General features: G+C 38.7%; 1 protein-coding gene across 1 annotated transcript in view; it reads left to right on the top strand.

The window, feature by feature from the left end:
* The window catches only part of ptprt (protein tyrosine phosphatase receptor type T), a 1,408,195-nt gene that overhangs the window by 869,428 nt on the left and 516,210 nt on the right, over positions 1–22,557 (top strand). Inside the window, exons 9-10 of the mRNA XM_060836083.1 lie at positions 9,028–9,137; positions 17,315–17,516. Of these exons, the coding sequence (XP_060692066.1) occupies positions 9,028–9,137; positions 17,315–17,516 (312 nt within the window). The remainder of the gene's footprint in view (positions 1–9,027; positions 9,138–17,314; positions 17,517–22,557) is intronic.

Raw genomic sequence — 22,557 nt, 5'->3', positions numbered from 1 at the left:
ATATATTATTAAACAAATCATGTTAGTGGTGAATTTCTTTCCAAAGAAAATGCTCACATATTAGGGCAATTGTTTCTTATTACTAATCACTTGGCTGTTAGAAACTGAGGCAATTTCTACCTTGATTAAACTCTTGACTGGAGACATGAGGATTATAGTTGATGAACAAATATTTTCTGCAGAGAGCGTTTGTTGTAATTTTCCAAATGGTGAGAGTCCTTGTTATATATGCTATGAGATGCAATCCCATCATAAACCTTAAATTAACATCTGTAATTATGATTATAACCCTCATCATACAAAACACTTGCACTTAGAAATAGTTTTGAAAGGGAAAATTCCATGTAAATGAAGTAAAGGAATGAGTTATTTTAAATGCTAATCTAGTTTTTTTTTCCCTGAGGCTATTAAATCAAAACTAATTCCACTATATGGAGGTAACTAAATCGATAAATTATAAAATACACAGTCCGATGGAAAATGTTCACATTGTCTTTGTAGATACTTGATACAATACAAAAATTATAACTGAAATAACTGGAAATTATAGAAGAAAATAATGTTTGTGATGCAATTGGAGATAAATGTTACATGGTGAATACTTGAAACGTAAAATATTAGTTGTTTCAGATTTGTAGAGAGGTATTTTATACCATATCAGATCTATATCCATTAAAAATAAATGTAGAAGTGTATAGCCACAGACAAACAAAGTTAGGTGTAGAATAGATGTGTTTGCCATATCATAGCTATTTCATCAAAGGTTGACAGTAAATCTAATATTCCTTTCAACACTACAAGATATCTAATTTTTGTGGTGCCTGTTTTGTCTGATGTTATAATTGGCTGTATTGGCATTGAGTGTGACATTAGATAAAAAAAAATCTTAAATGCCAGCTGATTGCTTCACTGATTAGACAAAGTCACATAACATTGTCTTGTGTTTCAATTAGCAAGATAATTAACCACACAAGCTGCTTTTCTAAAGAAACATAGGTATAGGAGAAGCAATGGTGAATGGATATATTTGATGTTTAAAAATAGAAAGTAAAAATAAAAGTTACAGAAACATTAATTGTGTGTATTATCGAGCTGTAAGTAAAATTAAAGCAGAGAAATAGAAGAGAAGCTAAGTTAGAACTGATGAGACAAAACTAACCAGGAAAACATGAATAATATTGATTTGGAGATGACGGTGTTGGACTGGGGTGTACAAAGTTAAAAATCACACAACACCAGGTTATAGTCTGACAGGTTTAATTGGAAGCACACTAGCTTTTGGAGCGATGCTCCTTCATCAGGTGAGCATCGCTCCGAAAGCTAGTGTGCTTCCAATTAAACCTGTTGGACTATAACCTGGTGTCATTGTGATTTTTAACAATGAATAATATTGATGTTTTACATCTTAATTTTCATTTAGTTTTTTATATTGTGACATGAGTAACAGATTAATGACATATTGGCTGACTTCCCAAAGATCTGGCTATCCAGGCAATCTTAAAACTCAATCATTGCCACTCCCATACCACCCAATGCCTGGAGGAAGAACGCCTCATCTTCTGCCTCGGGACCCTCGAATCCCATGGCATCAATATGAATTTCACCATTTTCCTAATTTCCCCTCCCCCCACCTTACTCCAGTTTCAACCTTCCAGCTCAGCACCCTCCTCATGACCTGTCTCATCTGTCCATCTTCCTTCCCCCTATCCAATCCACCCTCCCCATCAACCTTTACCCCCACCTCCATCCACCTATTGTACTCTCAGCTACCTTCCCCCATGTCTACCCTCCACCCATTTATCTCTCCACCTCCAAGACTCCCAGCCTCATTCCTGATGAAGGGCTTTTGCCTGATCCTCAGATGCTGCCTGACCTGCTGTGATTTTCCAGCACCACACTCTTTGACTCTAATCTCTAGCAACTGCAGTACTCACTTTCACCTAATCTCAAAACTTTTGTCTAACTTCCAGTCTTTCAAGAGTTAATTATATGTTTTTGGCACCTGATCTTAATGATATTCGCCCTGAATCTTCTCCAGGGGAGGAGGAACACGAGTGGCTCCACTAATCTCCAACCATAATGACAAATCTGTTGGAGTTGAGCAGAATCATGGAGAGCTGGGAGTTGCTGCTTTGATTTCACAGGACAGAAATTCCATTTTGTTGTTACATAGGCCAGGTAAAATGATAGGGTGAGACAGTGTGTTTCATTAAGCTGAGAGTTCTTACTCCTGCACTACAGTTGAGACTCTACTTCCTGGGGAAGCTGGTACATCAGTGTACTAGCATCCGTGTCAAGCGAATTGCAGTTGTGGCTTGGACCTCTAAGGCAGAACCAACTGTAAACCTCCAGTACTTATTTTCCAAGTGATTTCTGCTCCTGATTAAGTTCTTTGTTTTTTGAGTCATTGAAGTGTAGCTCAGGGACAGAACAGATTTTATATATTTCATTGCTGGGAATAGGTTGTAACGGTCTCTGACTGGTTTTCCATTGCTAGAATGTGAATTCTACAGAACTCAAGAATCTAACAAGTTGACACTGTATTGCAGAATACAATGCATTTCTAGGAAGAACTAAACATGAGCATGACACAAACCTTCAGCAGCTCATGGCAATGGTAACAAACTTACTTCAAAAGTAAAATATCAAATCTACATGAGCCAAATCAACTTCCTTTGTTCAGTCTATTCAACAGTCAGTATTAGAACAGTTGTCATCAAAATAGAAGATGTACTAACGATGGCCAAACCGAAGGATAAAGTTGATTTACAAAGATGTTGCAGTTTCTTTGATGTTTTATCAGATTTTGTAATCAAGGAATGTTCTATTTGAGATTTCCTTCACAAAAGCATGCCATACATATGGCAGAAAGGTCACCAAGGTGTATTTTTAAGCTAAGATAAGAGTGACTGCCCTTGACATCAAGGCAACATTTAACTGAATGTGACATCAAAGAGCTTTAGCAAAACTGGAGTCAATGGAAATTGGGAGGGAAAGAAATCTCAGATGGTCAGAGTCTTTCGTGATAAAAAGCAAAAGGCTACCATGCTTGGAGGTCTGTATTCCCAGCTCCAGGACATCTTTGCAGGATTTTCTCATGGTAATACCTTTGGCCCAACTATCTTCAGCTATGTCTTCAATAACCAAAACTCCATCCTAAGGTCAAAGGAAGGGATATTCATTGATAATTGTACAATGTTCAGCACCATTTTTGCCTGCTCAGATACTGAAACAATCCACACCCAAATGCAGAAAGACCTGAACATATCAGGCTTAGGCTGACAATTGGTGAGTGACATTAGCATCACAGAAGTGCCAGACAATTACTATATCCAACAAGAGAGATTCTGACCATTTTCCTTGGCATTCAAAGTCATCACAATAACTGAATCCCAATTATCAACATCCTGCACTACAGAAATTCACCAAGACTCCTTAACCAGTGCCTTCCAAACCTAAACCACTACTATCTAGAAGGACAATGGAAACAGATACATGAGAACACCAACACCCGCAAATTCCCCTCCAAGTCACTTACTATCTAGGCTGGAAAACATAATAGCATTCTCCAGTGTCACTCAGTCAAAATACTAGAATGTCCTTCCTAACTGTATTGTACATGCACCTGCATCAAATACACTACTGCATTTCAAGAAGGCAGCTTACTATCAGTTTCTGAAGGGCAACTGGGGACAGATAATAAATGCTGGATCAACCATTTGTGAATTAATAAAACATTCAAAATTTCTCTCTCATCCACTAAATGGGTAATTCGATATTCTGATCTTGCTAAGCTCACTACATTGAAGTTGATGCTGATGCCATTTTGTGCATGCTGTATATTTTTGTCCATATAACAGGCACCACAAATAATCAGGTTCTTCTTGAGTCAGATATCTTAAAATTTATTAATAACACTGGCTATTAATGAGGCTGTGATACCACAAACTTACCACAGTCTAGGTTTCATGCTTAATTATATGACTGTACATTATCGATATATGATTAACTGACTATGTTGACTCTGATACAACGAGAGAGAGAGATACGACCTGTGCCAGAATATCATGCACCAAATACCCTATAACTATCTGAAATACATCAGTACATCCACTCTGGAACTTAAGCTATAACATGTAAAATAACTGCACAGAGGCCAGTACCAAGTCACCCTTTATTTACATGTGCCCAGTACATGAAATCTGACCAACTAGCTCAAAGCCTGTCACTAAAATGAGCAGACTACTTATACCTGTCAGCCAGGGCTCCCTGATTGGCCCAAGTTAACAATGCCAATCAAGGATCTCATAGTAAATGAGATCCACCTGGCCATGGTTCCAATCACTACAATATACATCTCCCTTTGCCCTTTAAAGAATGGGAATGCTTTTTCTTGATAACATATACAAGAATATATACACATATATATATCTCTACATTAATTTTTTAATTTTTTTGGGGAGGCACGGTGGCACAGTGGTTAGCACTGCTGCCTCACAGCGCCAGGCACCTGGGTTCAATTCCCGCCTCAGGCGACTGACTGTGTGGAGTTTGCACGTTCTCCCCGTGTCTGCGTGGGTTTCCTCCGGGTGCTCCGGTTTCCTCCCACAGTCACAAAGATGTGCGGGTCAGGTGAATTGGCCGTGCTAAATTGCCCGTAGTGTTAGGTAAGGGGAATATGTAGGGGTATGGGTGGGTTGCGCTTCGGCGGGTCGGTGTGGACTTGTTGGGCCGAAGGGCCTGTTTCCACACTGTAAGTAATCTAATCTAATCTTAACATAATACCATACATAACACATGACCAGATCTGTTCCTTATACATTTATTATGATCCAGCAGTGTAGCTTCACTTTGTACGGTGGTAGCTGTTGTCATGGATGGATATGTATCATTTGTCAAAAGTCATTTTTTGGCATGATATTTTCAGTACTGGAGTCGTCATCATGTATGACAGCTGGTTGATAGTATGCAATTCTTCACAGGACTTGACCATTGCTCATTATTACAAGACATAATGTTGGCTGGACATAGCAAATATATCTTTCTGTGAACCCTTTGTCTGTTCTAAATTCTTAAGCTTGTATACTTTGTTCTGGTTCAAGTTGGGATTTGGTCTGCATGTCATTGGTCATACTCTTGTACCATTTCTCCCTTTTTTCCAACAATGTGTTATGTACATAAGGCTAGGTGATGAGGTGCATAAAAGGGACAAATTACACAGATTTATCTACATGTAGATAGGCTACAACACATAGATGTAGGTTGCAGTCATATGTAGGCAAGACTGAGGGAAAATAGCAGATTTCTTTTCCGAAAGATATTAAGGAAACAGATTTTTAGATCAATTGACATTGCTTGCACTATTCTACATTTCTATTGAATTCAGATATCATCACTTGCCACAAGAGAATTTGAACCCATGTCCCCAGAACATTAGCCTAGTTTTCTGGAATACACATCTAGTGACATTACCACTCCTCCTTTAAATTATGTGCAGGTTGTATTCACTCAGATACTGGCAGAAAACTCCAATTTTCAACTTGAAAAAGCAGGTACCTGGCAATCGTAACTTACCAGCATCTTCCCCAGACATCCATCTGTGCATTCCCCAACATCTTAGGGCATGTTCCATGGAAGTTGGCATCAGCAAAGCACCAGAATCACACATCATCATGGTCCATCTCACACTGACTTCTGATGCAATTCAACACTTTGCTATTTCATTTTGTAAGTACTCAACATTTTCCATTGCAATTCTGCTGCCAAGCCTCTTTGCACAAAGGGACAGGCACCTAGTTCATGCATTGGAACAAAATGCATCTCATAGGTCTTATGTTAGCAGTCATTGTATTCTAGCACTCACTTAGTCAATTGCTCACAGCATCTCTGCCTTACTTTTCAGCGCAGAAAGAAAGCCAGGCAGTTGCTATGTTTGTGAGCAATGATCAGTCAATGGCATTATGCTGTGGCAATGTCATTCCTCCATCATAGGAAGCAGCTGATGTAGTGAAGACGCTGCATGTGCTTCAACCAAATGGCCATATCTTAAATTCCAAGTGGAATACCCCTTAGTTCAGTCCATGTGAATGACAGTCCATCTTCAGTCTGGAAATGTGGTGAAGTATCTCAAGTGAGTAAGTAGGAAGCTCAGGCGGCAATAAGGATTAGTAATTTTGGAAAATGGGGTGGGTGAGAGCCGTTGAGGGAAGTTGTTGCATACAATATTGAGAGCGATAGACCATAAGCTTTGATGGGAGGTGGAACTAGAATGAGTGTGACATAGCTGAAAGAAGGTGACAGCACTTACCCTTGTGAAGCACAGAAAGCCATTACATTTTTAATAGTCCTGTTGCATGTTCCTCTGAACCATGGATACAGTGTCATAGTCAAATGTATTACCATTCCTCCTGGAAATGGGGACAAGAATTTAACAATTATGACCACATTCAAAATTCAGTAGTCGGTCAAAGTCTGCCAGTAGTGAATTGACCATCCATTTTACATCCTGCCCAATTTGCACTTCCGCTGATGTAAGGGAAATCAGTTTACTATTCTGCCTCGAGGTAAAAGTGAATGAATTTATTCCCAGCACTGCTATCCTGCCTAGCTCTCCAGCACTGGATGCATAATCTCAATTGACAATCATAGTGAAAATGATTGATCTAGTAAATTAAATGCAAGGCTTGTGCCTGTTTGATTGCTTGCAGATTTACAATAACCTATGTTTGTGTCTTGCCACACCACTAAACAAATTAATGCTCTTTCTTTGTCAATAATTTTGCCAGTGTCAGTAAGTCTTGCTGACTGCTTGCCATCCAGTGGGTCATTTCTTATTTGCAAGCTATCTTTGGTTTATAGCCATCACCCTTTTAATTACACTTTTTTCTCCTGTGCTGCATAAATGTCATGAATAATTTAACAATAGCTTGTGTAATGTCAAATTGATTATCAAATATTTGAATAAATTAAATGAAAATATCTCACTCTGAAGGCTCCTACCAACAGGTGTATATATTAGAATTTAACTGAACATATTAGCAATCCTTTCATATCTATTCTGACATCCGAGATACAGTGAAATTACTTAGAAGTGTATCATGATTTATTTGCTGCTTATGGACAGAAACTAGTGAAGTATGTGGCAAACAAAGTAGTGAAAACATATTGGGGATTTTAACCTTACACAATGAAAACATGGAAAATGGACAATTAAAATGTACTAACTTTCTTAAATGGGGTAAAGTTAGCCAGATTTTGCAAGTTCTCTGGAGCATATTCCAGATGCTGAGGAACCAAATTCACCGATGTTATTAACATCAGGACAGCGTACTCATTTCCACTGACCTGAGTAGGAAAGTTGCTATGGCTTTCTTATTCAGCTGAATACCAAGATAAAAGTCAACTTGAGATTGTGTTAGATGTTCCATTTGTCCATTTAGGAAATGATAATGATGCCCAGTTAGAGTTGGTGTCACTTCATAGTATCATGACACTAGATACAGGAAACTAACTGAAACCAAGGAGACAGTAAGGACTGCAGATGCTGGAAGACAGAGTCAATAGATGTGAAGTTGGAAGAGCACAGCAGGTCAGACAGCAGGTCTGAGGAGCAGGAGCAGGACTGGTTTCAGCCTGAAACATTGACATTCCTGCTCCTTGGATGCTGTTTGATCTGCTGCGCTCTTTCAACTTCGCATGTATTAACTGAAACCAAGGGTTTGTTACCCAGCACCTGTTGGCAGTTAAGCTCTGTTCCCTACCCCTACCAACCCAGTTATAGTGCTCAGTTGAAGAAACAATGTTTAGATGATGGATTTTAAGAGATGCAGTTACATTGTTGAAAGAAGTACTCTAGTTTGTACAAAGTACATGGCAAACAGTATAAAGTAAAGGGTGTGACTCCAAAGCATGTACAGATGCAAAGGGACCTGGGTGTACATGTGCATAAGTCATTAAAGGTAGCAGGATAGTTGAAGACCCACGGTTAATAAAGCACACAGTGTTATAGGCTTTATTAATGGAGGCATACAGTGCAAGTACAAATGGTTAATGCTGATTTTTTAAAGATATTAGTTAGATTTCAGATGAAGTATTACATACAGTTCTGGATGCCACACTTCACAAAAGTTGTGAACTTTTATTTGAGAGAGTGCAGAGGAAGACTACAGGAACGGTTCCATAGATGAGAAAGCTCAGCTAAACAGATAAGTTGCAGAAGGTGAGTTTGTTTTCCGGTGCGGGGATGGGGTTGGGGGTGGAGGGGGAGGCAGAATAAAAGATTTGCGAGAAGTTTTCAAAATCATGAGATTTCTGTACAGAATAGATAGGGACAAACTGTTCATTCATAATGGATCAAGAATGAGAGGTTTAGGGAAGCAAATGTAATAAGAGAAAAAAACTTTTTCACACAGCAAGTGGTTACAGTCTGGAATGCATTGCCTTGGAGCTGCCATTCAAAAAGGCCTTAGGTGATTGTTTCTATTCAAACAATATGCAGGATTATGGATAGTAGGCAGAAGAATAGCAATAATTCATGATAGTCATCTGGAGAGGAGGTGCAGACACAATGGGCTGAATGGCCTCTTCCTGCATTCTAACATTTCCATGGTTCTCTTAGTGACTGAAGCTGCTCACAAACGCTATATCAGAGAATGATTTAAATTGATTTTATTTCCTTGATACTTTGTGTCCTTGTATTTGACAATTGCGAAACAGATCATTTTGCAACTTTGTACTACTTATAGCAGCTATCTGTGTTTTCTCATCACATTGCTGATTCCCTGTTTAAGATTCATACATTGACATTTACTGAGGTATTCAATAAGCAATGCAAAATAACTTGAAGAATGGACATCTGGGACATACCCAAAGGGATCAACCATAAATGAGTATGAATACATTTTAGAGACAATTACAATTGGAAATGATTTTGAACCCTTAGAAACCAATCTCACATTGAATGAAGCTTTCTTTTTTGTAAACTTCACTGATTCTCTTACCCTTTATTATTAAATTTTTTCCAAACAGTGCCTGATCTGGTGCCCTTGGAATCAATTCAAGGAGGTCCATTTGAGGAGAAGATATATCTACAGTGGAAACCACCAAATGAAACTAATGGAATAATTACCCTCTATGAGGTAAAGTATCATTCAGATATCAATCATCTTTTCTTGCCTCTAAGGTTTTTGATACTTTTGTAGTTGTAGAGAAGTACTCTCAGAGCACTGAAAGGATTGAAGAGTGTTTTCTAGTCAGTGACATTCATTATTGTAAAAACTAAGCCATAGCAATACCTGATATAACAGAGCTAATTAAATCTGGATTATTGCTTAAACATATGCCTCTGTCCCATTGGTATATTTGTAAGATTTTTACATTCGATTGTGATTCAGGCAGACGTTCACAGTTACAGCCCAGTATGAATGATATCAATAAAATAGTTTGGTTTAGCTGACACTGTAATCTTCATTCCATGGTAACTAATAGTGCTGATGAAAACAGTGATGAACCTTGAAACACTGGAATTGTTTTTAATGCTAAATATTACATTGCAGAGTTTGCAATCTTAAAAATGATATACCTATAATTTTCTTTCGATTTTAAAATGAAAGGAATTCTAGGATTATTTTCAGGAGTTAATTTCATTAGTGCAGTTGAAGATTACATCATAAATTCTCGACAATAAATAAGATAGCTCCTGAAAATGGTCAAAGCTTGATTAACTTGTGGCATTGATTGATGCGCAAGTAGCACAACAATTTTGTGCTGCCTTTTCTTTAATCTGATATCTGTGAACAGAAAAAACTAACCATGCTGATGATAAGTTGCACACATCAGCAAGGGGTCATAACATCAAAACTTCTTGCCACCAGCCTGTAGTCACATGGGAAACACACTGTGGCTGGAGAAGGTGCTATTGAGTTACGCAAAAGGTTGACCAGGGAAACAGCGAGGGATGGCACAATGTAGGAGACACTATACCCCAACGTTTTTGAATGTTTCACACAAGGTATTTAGTGGACGAAGCAGGAGGGAGTAGAAATATCCTGGACCTGCAAGAGGCCCTCCAACCTGCAGTCAAAAGGGAATGGGATAATATTGCTGTGGCAGTAAATACCAGGGGTCATGCCCTGAGAACAGGAATGCAAAGTTGCAAAACCAGAAGATGCTGGTTAAGCTCAGCAGGTCTGGCAGCGTCTGTGAATAAAAACCAAAATTAACTTTTTGGGTCTGATGACTGTTCCTCAGAATATTGCAAACTGGTCAATAACCTCACATGAGGAGTCAAGGTCATCAAATGTATCTTCAAATACCAAATCCTAGCGAAGTGAGCCAATGCATTCACCCACTAGTTAATGTTTGTGGCTTTTTTTAAAAAAAAACATAACCTTGTAGTAAGGCTGATGCTGTGATGATCAATAATAGAAGGAAGGTGAGGTAGGGGATTGTTGGCAAATGAAGTATTGTGATTGCTTTTGTTGGTGCCACACTCAGATGAATCTCTCAGAAGCAACCCATCCAGAAAGGAGTTCTCTAGCTTACCTTATATTTTCCTTTTCTCCTTCATCAGCACGTTCCTGCTGCTCCATTCCTCATCATATAGCTCATAGCAATGGCTGTCCCCTCAAGTGACAAGTATTTTTCAGCATCTAGCAGAACATCATGAAGTAGCTACGCAGGCAGGGATTCCAAAGTGACTCCCTAACCATGTTGCCACAGCGCTGTGCCTCCCACTCAAAATGATCCATCACCCATCCCACTTGCCTTTGTGATGGAACCTGCCAGAATTGACACCTAACCACCAGCCCAAATCAATCCAGTCCTACATGCCTCTGTCTCAAAGGCTGGGGAGTTACTGGCCAATCAGAGTTATGCATAGACATCCTTACTTCAGTCTATTATTGACCAAATAGCCATAGGACAGTCAGTGTTTCTCTGAGCAGTGTCCCCTTCAACATTTTAGTGGAAATGGTTTCTGAAATCCAGAGCCTTAGATAATTCAGTCTATTGTTTCAGCAGTGGTCTTTATTGTCTCATATTGTGTGACAGCATGGTTTTCATCATCTGTATGTTGTGCACATGTGCATGAGTTGTGCAATCATGCCATGAACCATATCATCATTGGACAGACTTGGTCACCCAAAGACACTTTTCAATGGTGGCCCAAAATGCAGTTGAGGTAGTGAACTGTGACAGAATCGGGACATGATGTGGAGGAGCTGGTGTTGGACTGGGATGGACAAAGTTAGAAATCATACAACACCAGGTTATAGTCCAACAGGTTTATTTGGAAGCACTAGCTTTTGGAGTGCTGCTCCTTCAACAGGTGTTTGTGTCTGAATGAAGGAGCTGAGCTTCAAAACATAGTGCTTCTAAATAAACCTGCTGGACTATAGCCTGGTGTTGTGTGGTTTCTAACAGAGTAGGGACAATATGACTTCTGCCTGAATTCCAAGTCTTGATCTATATGTTTTCTTGTTTGTTGTCACACAGCTGCCGACATTGAGGATGTGAAAGCATTTTCAGTTCCAGTGTAGAATAAAATTGACATAGGGGACCCACAAAGCAATGTACATGTAATCAGTGGCTCACAGTTTTCATTCCTAGCCTCACTCCTACCAAGCCATCTCTTCCCTAGGAATGACCAATGTCAATTGCACCCACGAGCTCCATTGGAACCCTTCTCAACTTAATCAGAAAACTGTTTTGTTTGTTATAAACAATCTGAATGACAAAGTTGATCTTTTGTTAATTTATTTCAAAATGCTGTTACAGTTTCTACCAGCATATCCTAATTATAAGATTCTTTGACTTAGCAGTATTTTAATCATTACACTCTCAACAAAATTGTGTGTTCATTCTGCTTGCTCGTTCTGCTAAGGGAGAATTTAAGTTAGTTCTCTGAATAAGAAACTGTAGTGACCACCTGTACAGAATGCTATGAGGTGCTACAGATATCTCCAGGTTGAAGATGGAAGGATTCACATACACTGCTTAACTCTGGAGTTGCAACAAATTTCAATGAGAATATTCTTATTTCAATTTGGATTACTCACACATTGCTTCAGTTGGGATTCGGTTAGGGGAATTGGTTCCTAATAAACCCTAGCAAATATAATCATCTGAGGCTCCTATTCTTTGTTCTCCTCTTTCCTCTTCCAGCAGTTTATACTATTCTCATGGCTCCTTTCCATGGCGTATTCCATGGGAAATGCCTGTTTTCAGTAGTACATATGTCTTGGAACAACTGGTTTATACTGAGACTTTGAAGTCAAGAAAATGCCTTTTAGCTCCTGGCACTCCACTCTCTGTAAATCCTTGCAATCTGAAAGCACTCTAAAAGCACCAAACTCTTACTCAATCATAGCAACAACCAGAAGACATCATTAATCTGCAAGTAGCTGATGTTCCTTTAAACAACATTGATGGCATGTGCCCTTTAACCCATATTCACTTGTATTAGTTAGTTGGAATATTGAGTTTTATTTTCTTCTGACCCATTTATGAGTTGGGATGTGAGCATTGTTGCCCTAATTGTCCTTCAGAAACAAAACACAATGCCCATTTTTGAAAACACTATTATCCCACTGAGATGAGATATGTGCTTAACCAGCTGATAATTGGGTGGTGTTGCTGAAGGTAAAAAATTTTGTTGAGAGTACTGTTCGTGTGCAAAATGTGCATAATATGGCTTAATCAGAATCTTTTATTGATATTGAAATAATGAGGGTACTTAAGTGTTCAGACAATCCTTTTTTTGAACAAAATGACTTGATATCAATTCATTTTTGCTAATGATGTTCATTTCAGTTAAAAAAAACTCAAGGTTTTACTTTGTATGCATATTTTTAAGTTTCTTGAGCTGCACTCAATAAGTCAATATATCAAAACCTATTTACACTCATTTATTTGAAATAACTTCAATAAAGAATATATCCATGTGTTTCATTCTGAATTTTATGTTTATTGTGGTGAAAAGGAATCGTACTGAGAAATGCAACATTTTCGCTCTTCAGCGATACAGTTTACTGTCATATTCCCTCAAGTCAGGAACAGGAGTTTATTTGCAAAGCAAAACTCCTTCTTGTTTGCTCTAACTATTCAACTCAAACCTAACCTCGAATAAAAACCTTGATTGTACTACTTTTTGGATAGGTTGGCATCACAAACTAACATCCGTATTAATTTTCAAAATTACGTACTCTTTGAGTGTCAAAAACAGAAATTGCTGGAAACGTTCTAACGATGGGTCACTGGACCTGCAACATTAAGTCTGATTTCTCTCCAAAAATGTTGCCAGATCTGCAGAGCTTTTCCAGCAATTTCTGTTTTTGACACTCAAAGAGTACATAGTTTTGAAAATTAATGTTGTTATGGACTCTTTGAGCAGGCAGTTGAGACCATAACTTTGCTATTTATTTTGGTAATTGTACAATAAAAATTACCCAGAGTACATTTGCTAGGTTGACTACCAGGTTTTAAAACAGACAAAAATATATTCACAAAATTACAGAATGAAACAGAAAGAACAGAATATAGAATACCTACCGAACTTAGTCTATCCAGAATAGACTTAATTATGCTGTTGCGAATGTGTACAACAGTCCAATAAACAAACCCCTTAAATACAGTAAAAATGAAACAGAGGCTTGCAGGTCAAGGTGAGAAGCACAGGAGGAGAGAAAGTCTAGCTGCCTGTTTCCATGTAGCCCACTGCTGAACTGACTTGAACTTAACTTCAGTTTTCAGGACTGACCACTCCCCTTTCATTATACAGGTCACTTCTAAAACAAAAGCTTTGGCTGAAAGTCACATCCATTCCCATATAAACAAAAATGCCTCTCAAGACCCTTTTATCTCTGTACCAAACCAATCAATTCAAAGCCTGAGTGATTTATGACCCCTCTGAAAAAAAAAGCCACAGTATCCTTGAGAAAAGCAACAGCTTTTAGAAAAAGGACGAGCTTTGTGACAATATGGATGTTAGAATTTGCTGGAAAAGTTCTGAGCATGGGTCACTGGTCCCGAAATGTTAACTCTGAGTCCTCTCCACAGGCAATTTCTGTTTTTGTTTCTGATTTCCAGTGTCAGTAGTTCTTTCAGTTTTAATTTTCTTTGAGTGCAATTGGCAACTGAGTGGGAAATAATGGACATTAGTTTTTTGCTGCATGTTGGCCCATTAGGAAATGAGTGTAGTGCTGGAAAAGCACAGCAGGTCAGGCAGTACCCCTGGAGCAGGAGAATCGATGTTTCAGGCATAAGCCCTTCATCATGTGCTTTTTCATAAACCCTCCGCTCTACGCTACCAGCCATGCACCACCATCTACTCTACTTGCAGTCAGTCCTACCCCAGCTCAGAGCCACACTTTCCCAGATCTGCAGCAGACCTCTATATTTCTACATGCTCAGGATACATACGCTCAACAAATGGTATTTCTCTACTGCATTGGACATAAAAGAATTGTAAGTTAAACAAACTTTCATGCACTTCTCTCCATATATGGATTTTCTCGGTCCTTCCAGAACCTTCTCCTGGCCTCTGGAAGCTCCAAGACACCATTAGCCACGCAGCCATTCCTTCCACGACCGTAGGGACTATTAATAATATCACTTCCACCTCCAATACTGTCGCACGATGTGCAGCCACTGCCGACCACACCACCTCCGAGATCGCCGTCCACCCAACCACCTCCGCGACTGGCAAAAGACTACCGCTGCCCTGACCACCACAGGATCCACCGACGCCGCTAGATTCACCTGCACAGATACGATATCTACTTTGTACGTCACTTCCGCCCCTGCAGTTTTCACCGCAGCAGCCACTTCAGCCCTACGGGAAGGCCCTATCATCGATGCCATTTCCATTGCCAGTGACATCACCAGCCCAGTACCTAACAGTAATGTTGCCCTCGTCACACATGATGTCACTTCTGCCCCCATTAACACAGCCATAAGCACCACTTCTGCCCCCTTTGTAAGTGTCACTTTCATGGGGGTGACATCACTCCTGACCCTTTAACCACGCCCACTCAAGCAACTGTGTCCGCGCCCACCTCGAGTTCTAGCTCCCATCTCTGCCATGTCTTCACCATTCCCCCAGACCTTGCCCTCACTGAGGACGAACATTTAGTCCTCAGTAAAGACCCCACCTTTATCCCTGTACAGTTCCAGATTAATGAGTTCAACATACGCTGCAACTTTGAACGTTTCTTCTGCCACCTCTGCCTCCAGGCCCACTTTTTCAACCAAGACACCCACCCACCCACCGAGGACCCATTCTCCCACTTCCAACACACCCCATCCACCTGGATACCCCGTGCTGAGCTGTAAACTGCCCTTGACCTCTCCCCTTCAAATTGCCACCGTGACATCAACCATCTCAACCTGTCCAACCACCTCACCCACTCCAACCTCCCACTCTTACAACACACAGCACTCCATTCCCTCCGCTCCAATACCAACCACGCCATCAAACCCACTGACAAGGAGGTCACAGTAGTAGTGTAGCACACTGACCTCAACACCATTGAAGCCACGCGCCAACTCGCAGACATTTCCTCCAACTGCTCCCTGGATCATGACCTCACCTCCCATCACCAAACCATCATCTCCCAGACCATCCAAAACCACATCATTTCTGAGGGTCTCCCATCCAATTCCCTGAAGAAGGGCTTATGCCCGAAACATTGATTCTTCTGCACCTTGGATGCTGCCTAACCTGTTGTGCTTTTCCAGCACTACACTCTTGACTCTGAGCTCCAGCATCTGCAGTCCTTACTTTCTCTGCTTAGGAAATGGTCTATTAGAAAACTGAAAAAGGCAAAACTCACTTTGCATGATACCTTTGGAGCCAATTCAGAACATACAATGCAGAATTTTGCATCTCGACACAGAGAATCCATATTCAAAACTAGGAAAATTAGATTATTTGTTTCATAGTTGGTCCAGTGACTACAATGAATAATTTATTTTTTGTGAAAGGTGAAAACATATTTGGATGGAAGCAATGTGAGAAATAGAAAGGAATAATACATTAAATCTGGCTTTGTTTTCAGAGAAACTAATGCTATTCTTTGCAGAATGATATTTCATTCATATATTCCTTGTAAAATATCCTATAATTTATCTGCACCATGACATTTTACTTCAAGAATCAACAGAGTGAGTATGACATTTACTTCCAGCAACTGATACCAGCAGTGTTCTTTTGAAAAAAGAACACTTCCAGACTACAGACATACAGAAATTTGTCACATTATAATTTATACTTGCATTATAGTACTTTTATGTTTCATGTTTCTTATTTCATAAATATTGATGGACAAATGAAAGCATTTGTTTGCTGTGTTGCAGTTTTCAATGCACTGTCTAGGACATTACAGCTCAATATAATGTGCTCTTTTGCTGAGAACCATATCAGAAATCATGCAGTGATATCTTGTCAGAGTGAAATAAATATTTAGCTTCTTGAGGCTTGAAAGCCAACAAGAAATGAAGCTATAAATTTAGATAGCAAAGACAAACCACTACCCTGTTATTGGTAAGTGTACGAAGATTTCCATGCATCTAACGCTGAAAGTACAAATCTTTATATTTAATCTTATTCTTATATTTTTGTGCAGCTTTTAGGGATTTTCAATGTGTCATTACCATAAAATATAATTACATTTTCCATTCACTTTCAGATGTATACACTGAATTATTTTATTATTGACAGCACATCCCTACTAAAATGTTATCTTGATACACTGCGTTCAATATACAGTATAGCTGCCTCTTCAGTGAGAACATTTTAACATCTGATGAAATAATGGTTGAAACTTTGTGTGGTGATGTGGTAAGCCTCTTGAGTAAATCAATGTCTGAACTGTGTTATTTTTCAGTAAGTTGAAATTAGAATGTGAAGGTACGTCAAGAAGAATGCCAAATTGCGCTATGTTTTCACAAATTAACATGTTCATATTCCATTACTATGTGAAGAGAAGCAAGTTATAAGAGGAAAATGGAAGTTGTAATAATTTGACAGCTCACTTGAAATTGCAGTTGGTGAATAAATTCAGAGAGAAGCTTACATAAAGATAATTCACTATTAAATAAATTATAGGCCCTGTCTTTCAGTGTCTGCATGTCACTTCAGCTGATGTGAATGGCAACTGTAATGGGCCCATTCACGAGCAGTTGAGTTTCTTTGTATGTACTGAGGCTGGATGGAAATAGTAGATTTGGTGCCAGAGCTCCAAATAGCAAATGGGCCATAATTGAAATTTTATTTGTGCAAACAACAGTTGATAAAATTGCTTGTATTTCCTTTTAGATAACCTACAAAGCTGCGGGTTCCTTTGACCCTAATGTGGAACTATCCAGCCAAAGGGGGAGAGTGTTCAAACAACGAAATGAGACACACCACTTGTTTGTCGGACTTTACCCAGGAACAACATATTCGTTCACAATAAGAGCAAGCACGGTGAAAGGATTTGGGTTGCCAGTTACCACCCGAATTACTACAAAAATTTCAGGTAAAAATTGAAAGGAAACCATAACATTGGACTACTGTAAGGGGCACTTGGTTTTGTAGAAATGGTTTTCATACCATTGGGTGAATATCAAAGTAGGTTATAATGCACAGCATATGTGTTATCTAACAGAATTTGCTGAATGATGACCACAAAATGGAAACAGATGGTTGGACTTGAGGTGTCTTCCTTAGTCTAGTGGAAATTGGTGTCCCATAGAGATCTGCATTGTCACTGTCATTACTTACATATACAGAAATGTATTAGACTCGGATAGCTGGAGATTCTATCTATAGATCTTTAAATATAACATTGTTTCCATGCCACAGATCCTGTGGAATTCTCGAACACTTTTTTTCTGAGCTTCCCACATTGAGATGTTTTGATTTCACTGGAGTTCACTGCAAGCTCACTGGCACTTGCTAACAATTCATTCAGAAAGATTAATGGAAGAATTCAAATGTTATTCTGAATTTCATTTAACAAATTAAGAAAAAAATTGCATTTGTATCACAATATAGCAAGAGCCCAGCATCTAAACAATTGCTTTTGAAGAGGAATCACAATTGTTATGTAGAAAATGAGGCAGTTGGTTTGCAAATTACAACTAAGATGAGCACCCTGTTATTATTCGCTGTGCTGGTTGATGAAGAAATGTTGTCAACATATCAGCAAAATTTCCTGCTCTTCTTCACATTGTACCCTGGATCTTGTACATCTGTTTGGACAAGCAGAAGTGATCTTAATGTCTTATTCTGAAAATCTATGCAGCCTTGAAACATGAATTTAAGGTAGTACTCCAGTATGGGACTTTCACCCATTTCATTCAGTACCCGAAGGTATTTTAACTAAAACATGTGACACTGGCTCACATATGGCATAGGTTTTGGCGGATGATGAATGCTGCAGGGGAGGATGAATACAACACTTAAGCAAGATGTAACTTTAAAGAAATAAAGGTTAAAACCAATTGCTTCTTCTGCAGCTTCTATGGGCAAGTTTATATGTGGCCAAAGAAGAAAGAGAGAAAGGGATTGATAGGGACAGCTAACAGAATTTAAGTACGCTCTTTCAAGCAATTTAACCTTTATATTTTGTTAAAACACTGTCATGTCAGAGATACAATCTTGCACTGAACTTAATCCAAATTTTGAAATCATTTAGTTTAACATTAGAAACTATTAATCATCCATCCATTTGAACAACTGCATTTTTGCCATTTATAGATGTTCTTTTAAATTGTCAAATTTATACTTTAAACAGATCTACAGGAATGATATCGTATAATAAACTGTTGTAGAAAAGTTAGAACTTTGCAGAATATGCTACTTTGATTTAAGACTAATACATATTGGTCTGATAATCCAGCTGAATATTGCAAAACCTACTTCTCAATTGTGGAATAACCCGAAGTCAATTCTATCTCATACTGTTTAGAAGATCACACCGACTCCTCCACCTTTAGCTCAAACCTTCCAATTGTTTGTATTGACTGTATTTATTACATCATTGTATTTTAAAATAAATAAAAATGCTGCTGTGAATATGCAGGAGCAGCTGACTGATAATCAGCTGTCCTGGATGGATGCCAAACAAGCCTATTTGAAAATTTGGAACCTGTTGTGTATATTCTTTCTGTGAATGGGTAACTATCATTACTTTTGGCAAGTATGAAGCTGCAGCAGTGACCTACAATGATGTGTTTACTGTTTATCTCTCCAGTAACAGACTGGAAATGTACTTGTGTTCTCCACAGAAAAATAGCTAACTAGTATTCTTGGTCAGAGGTGGAATAGGAACCTTCAACCCAATTGCTCCTCTGCAGTTCCATAGGCAAGTTCATATTTGGCTAAAGAAGGAGTGATGGTGTCTTATACACACACTTACACATTTCTTTAAGCATTTAAAGAATCCTAAATCAACTCATTCAAATCTGTTAGTATTAGCTGCTGAATTTCTACTGTCACGTACATACCCAAGCTATTGAAGAATATGGAGACTCTTATTTTCATACAAAATTCCTTCATATCACTGCTGTGGATGTCGTTGAAGGAAGAAGCATAGGCATAATCAACTACAACAGTGCAATTGCATCATCATGACTTCTAACATGAATATAGTTAAATACATTTCATGGACATTAAAATTAAACAGCCACTACTATCATGCATTTGCACACTTTTTATTGGTAAGCTAGGAATTCATCATGAAAGAAAAGGGGTGATTTTTGACAGTCTGTCACCATGAAATTGAGCATGTGACGCATCTGAGAGTTTTATCCCAGACACAAAGTAGTTTAATATACAAAAATAAGGAGCTTTCACTCAGGCATGAATTCTAGACATCTCAGCTTTCAACACTCAAGCATATTAAAAGACTATCACTCTCATGAAGCATTCAGGCAATGTTTTCAGTAGGTTAGCTTTTCTTAATATCAAAATTTCTGCCTCCCTCTCAAAATGAACCGAAAAAACTTAAAAATTAAAAATTGATCAGCAATACAATAAAGTGAACGTGATAAGCATACATGATACCAACACACCAACCCCTTTAATACCCATCCATGCTGGAAGTTCTCTTGAGGACACAAGATTAGCATATATATGCCTATCAAGACAACTGATTAGTTACATATTCCCCAAACAGAAGTAGTGGCATGTCATGTGGTAGATGACGTGAGACCATCCTTGAATAACTCTGATTTCTTGTCAATTAGAAAAATTATGGTCTGCCTGAAGATATGCAGCATTTCAGTTTCCCTTTCAATAAAGTTTCATAGATTGGCCAAAAGGAGAAGATTCCAGAACAAATAGTTTTATTAGGAGAAAGCGGAAGGTCAGGCCCTGATTGAAATTTTTGTCTTCTTTCTCCATATTTAAGTTTGCTATTCCACCAACTGACTTGATCTAGTGGATATATTTTCAGAAGAAGAAAGTGCTCAAGTTTTAATTCAGACCATGTCTTGTGGAACCACAATTATACAGCATAGATTAAAGAAGGAAAGGAAGTTATATCCATGCTTGGGACATTATATGATGCAAATAGTCAATCCCACCAGCCACAAGTATTTCGCTGGGGCAGCTCTTATTCTAAGTTCCATCGCAAAAGATGAACTCTTTGATGAACTCTGGTTTCTCTTTTGAAAATGTGGTTTATATATGCTAAAATTGCTTGATAGTTTCCCAAATATCAATTTTCTCTGTCAACCATCTTAGAAGCTATTAACATTCTGAATAACTCAAGATTTATGCTCGCATTCCAAAATGATTTAAATTGTATTCCAGCAAATGGAATTTTTTTTTTAGGAACAACAGGAAATAGTACAATGCTGGAATAGTCAAACTCATTTGCCTATAACCCTGATAAATGGATCTTCAAAGTTCGAGCAACAACATTTAAAAGTCTCATTTATTTCTTCCCTGCTGATTTTCCAGTTTAAGACTTGATGACCCTGAACATTTACAAAAGGTTGTGTTCAGTGTAATTTCATCATCAGTGATGAATCCTAAATCAACTCATTCAAATCTGTTAGTATCAGCTGCTGAAAATATATGCAAATTAATGGGAAAACACATTTAAAATTTACAAACGTAATTTTCAGACTTGGCTCTCCAGGGTCAGCCTCATCCACAAAGTAATTAGTTATTTCAGAAATAACAACTTACCAATAGGCTTCCAGCCATCGGAAATGCATACCAGAAATCTAAGCATGTGTTGTGTACTATTTTCTGACCATGAATTTAAATGATTGGGAAATCACATATCGGTGGCATGGAGGCTCAGGTAGACATGTTACAGACTCGGCCAGACCACTCAAAACACTCTAAAGCAGGCAGCTCAGAACGTAACTTTGCAATTTGTTTCGATAAGTGTACAGTGAAAATTATCTGGATTAAGTTGGTGAGGTTGACTACCAGGTTTAAAACAGACAAAAAAAAACATATTCACAAAATTACACAATGAAACATGAAGAGCAGAATAGAGAACCCTTACAGAGCGCAGTCTATCCAAACTAGATTGAAGTAAGCTGTTCAAAATTTACACAACAGTCCCAATAAGCAAACCCCCTTTAAAACACAGTACAAAAAATGGGTCAGATGCTTACAGATTGGAAGTTAAAAGGGCAGAAAGAGAGAGAGAGAGTTTCCACACAACCCACTGTTGGACTCCCAGCTAGTTCTAAACTGAACTAAACTGCTCAGCACAGCTAGAGAGTTGATCACTCCCCTTTCATTCTACAGGACACTTCTAAAACATGATCACTTTGACTTGAAGTCTCATCTGTTTACATATAAACAAAAGGCCTCTCAAAATCCTTTTCATCTGTGTACCAAACCAGCCTGATTGGACCCCAGCTTGGTTTATTACCCCTCTGAAAAAAAATCAAGAAGGGTACTAAATCCTCTTTGAGCCAAGGAAGAGCCTTTAGAGAAAAAAGGAACTAGCTTTGTGACAGAGTGGAGCAGCCACACTGAGAAAGTTCGGCACAAACTTTCAGTAAAATCCATTCAATCCCAGGAACAGTATTACTGCTTTTTTCATCGACGGTGTGGGAAATTCCCCAATTACTTTGGCTTTTGCACCTTCTGGGGCCATTTGTCTGTGTCCAATTACATGGCCCAGGAAGGTGACTTGGGCTTTGACAAATTCACTTTTGGCTAGGTTTACCACCAAGACTGCCTTCTGAAATTGATTGGACAAGTCTGATAAATGCTGTAAATATTCTTTCCATGAATGACTAAAAATTACCAGGTCATCGATATCAATAATATAATTGGGTAGCCCAGCAATGACCTTATTACTCAGTCTCTGAAATGTAGCTGGAGCATTTTTCATACCAAATGGCATGACTTTGAACTGATATAGAGTCATAGAGTCATAGAAATGTACAGCATGGAAACAGACCCTTCGGTCCAACCCATCCATGCTGACCAGATATCCCAACCCAATCTAGTCCCACCTGCCAGCACCTGGCCCATATCCCTCTGAACCCTTCCTATTCATATACCTATCCAAATGCCTCTTAAATGTTGCAATTGTACCA

The sequence above is a fragment of the Hemiscyllium ocellatum genome, chromosome 15, assembly GCF_020745735.1.
Source record: "Hemiscyllium ocellatum isolate sHemOce1 chromosome 15, sHemOce1.pat.X.cur, whole genome shotgun sequence".
Taxonomy (NCBI): domain Eukaryota; kingdom Metazoa; phylum Chordata; class Chondrichthyes; order Orectolobiformes; family Hemiscylliidae; genus Hemiscyllium; species Hemiscyllium ocellatum.
The sequence above is the reverse complement of the archived record's forward strand: the minus strand, read 5'-3'. Positions and strand labels throughout refer to the sequence as shown.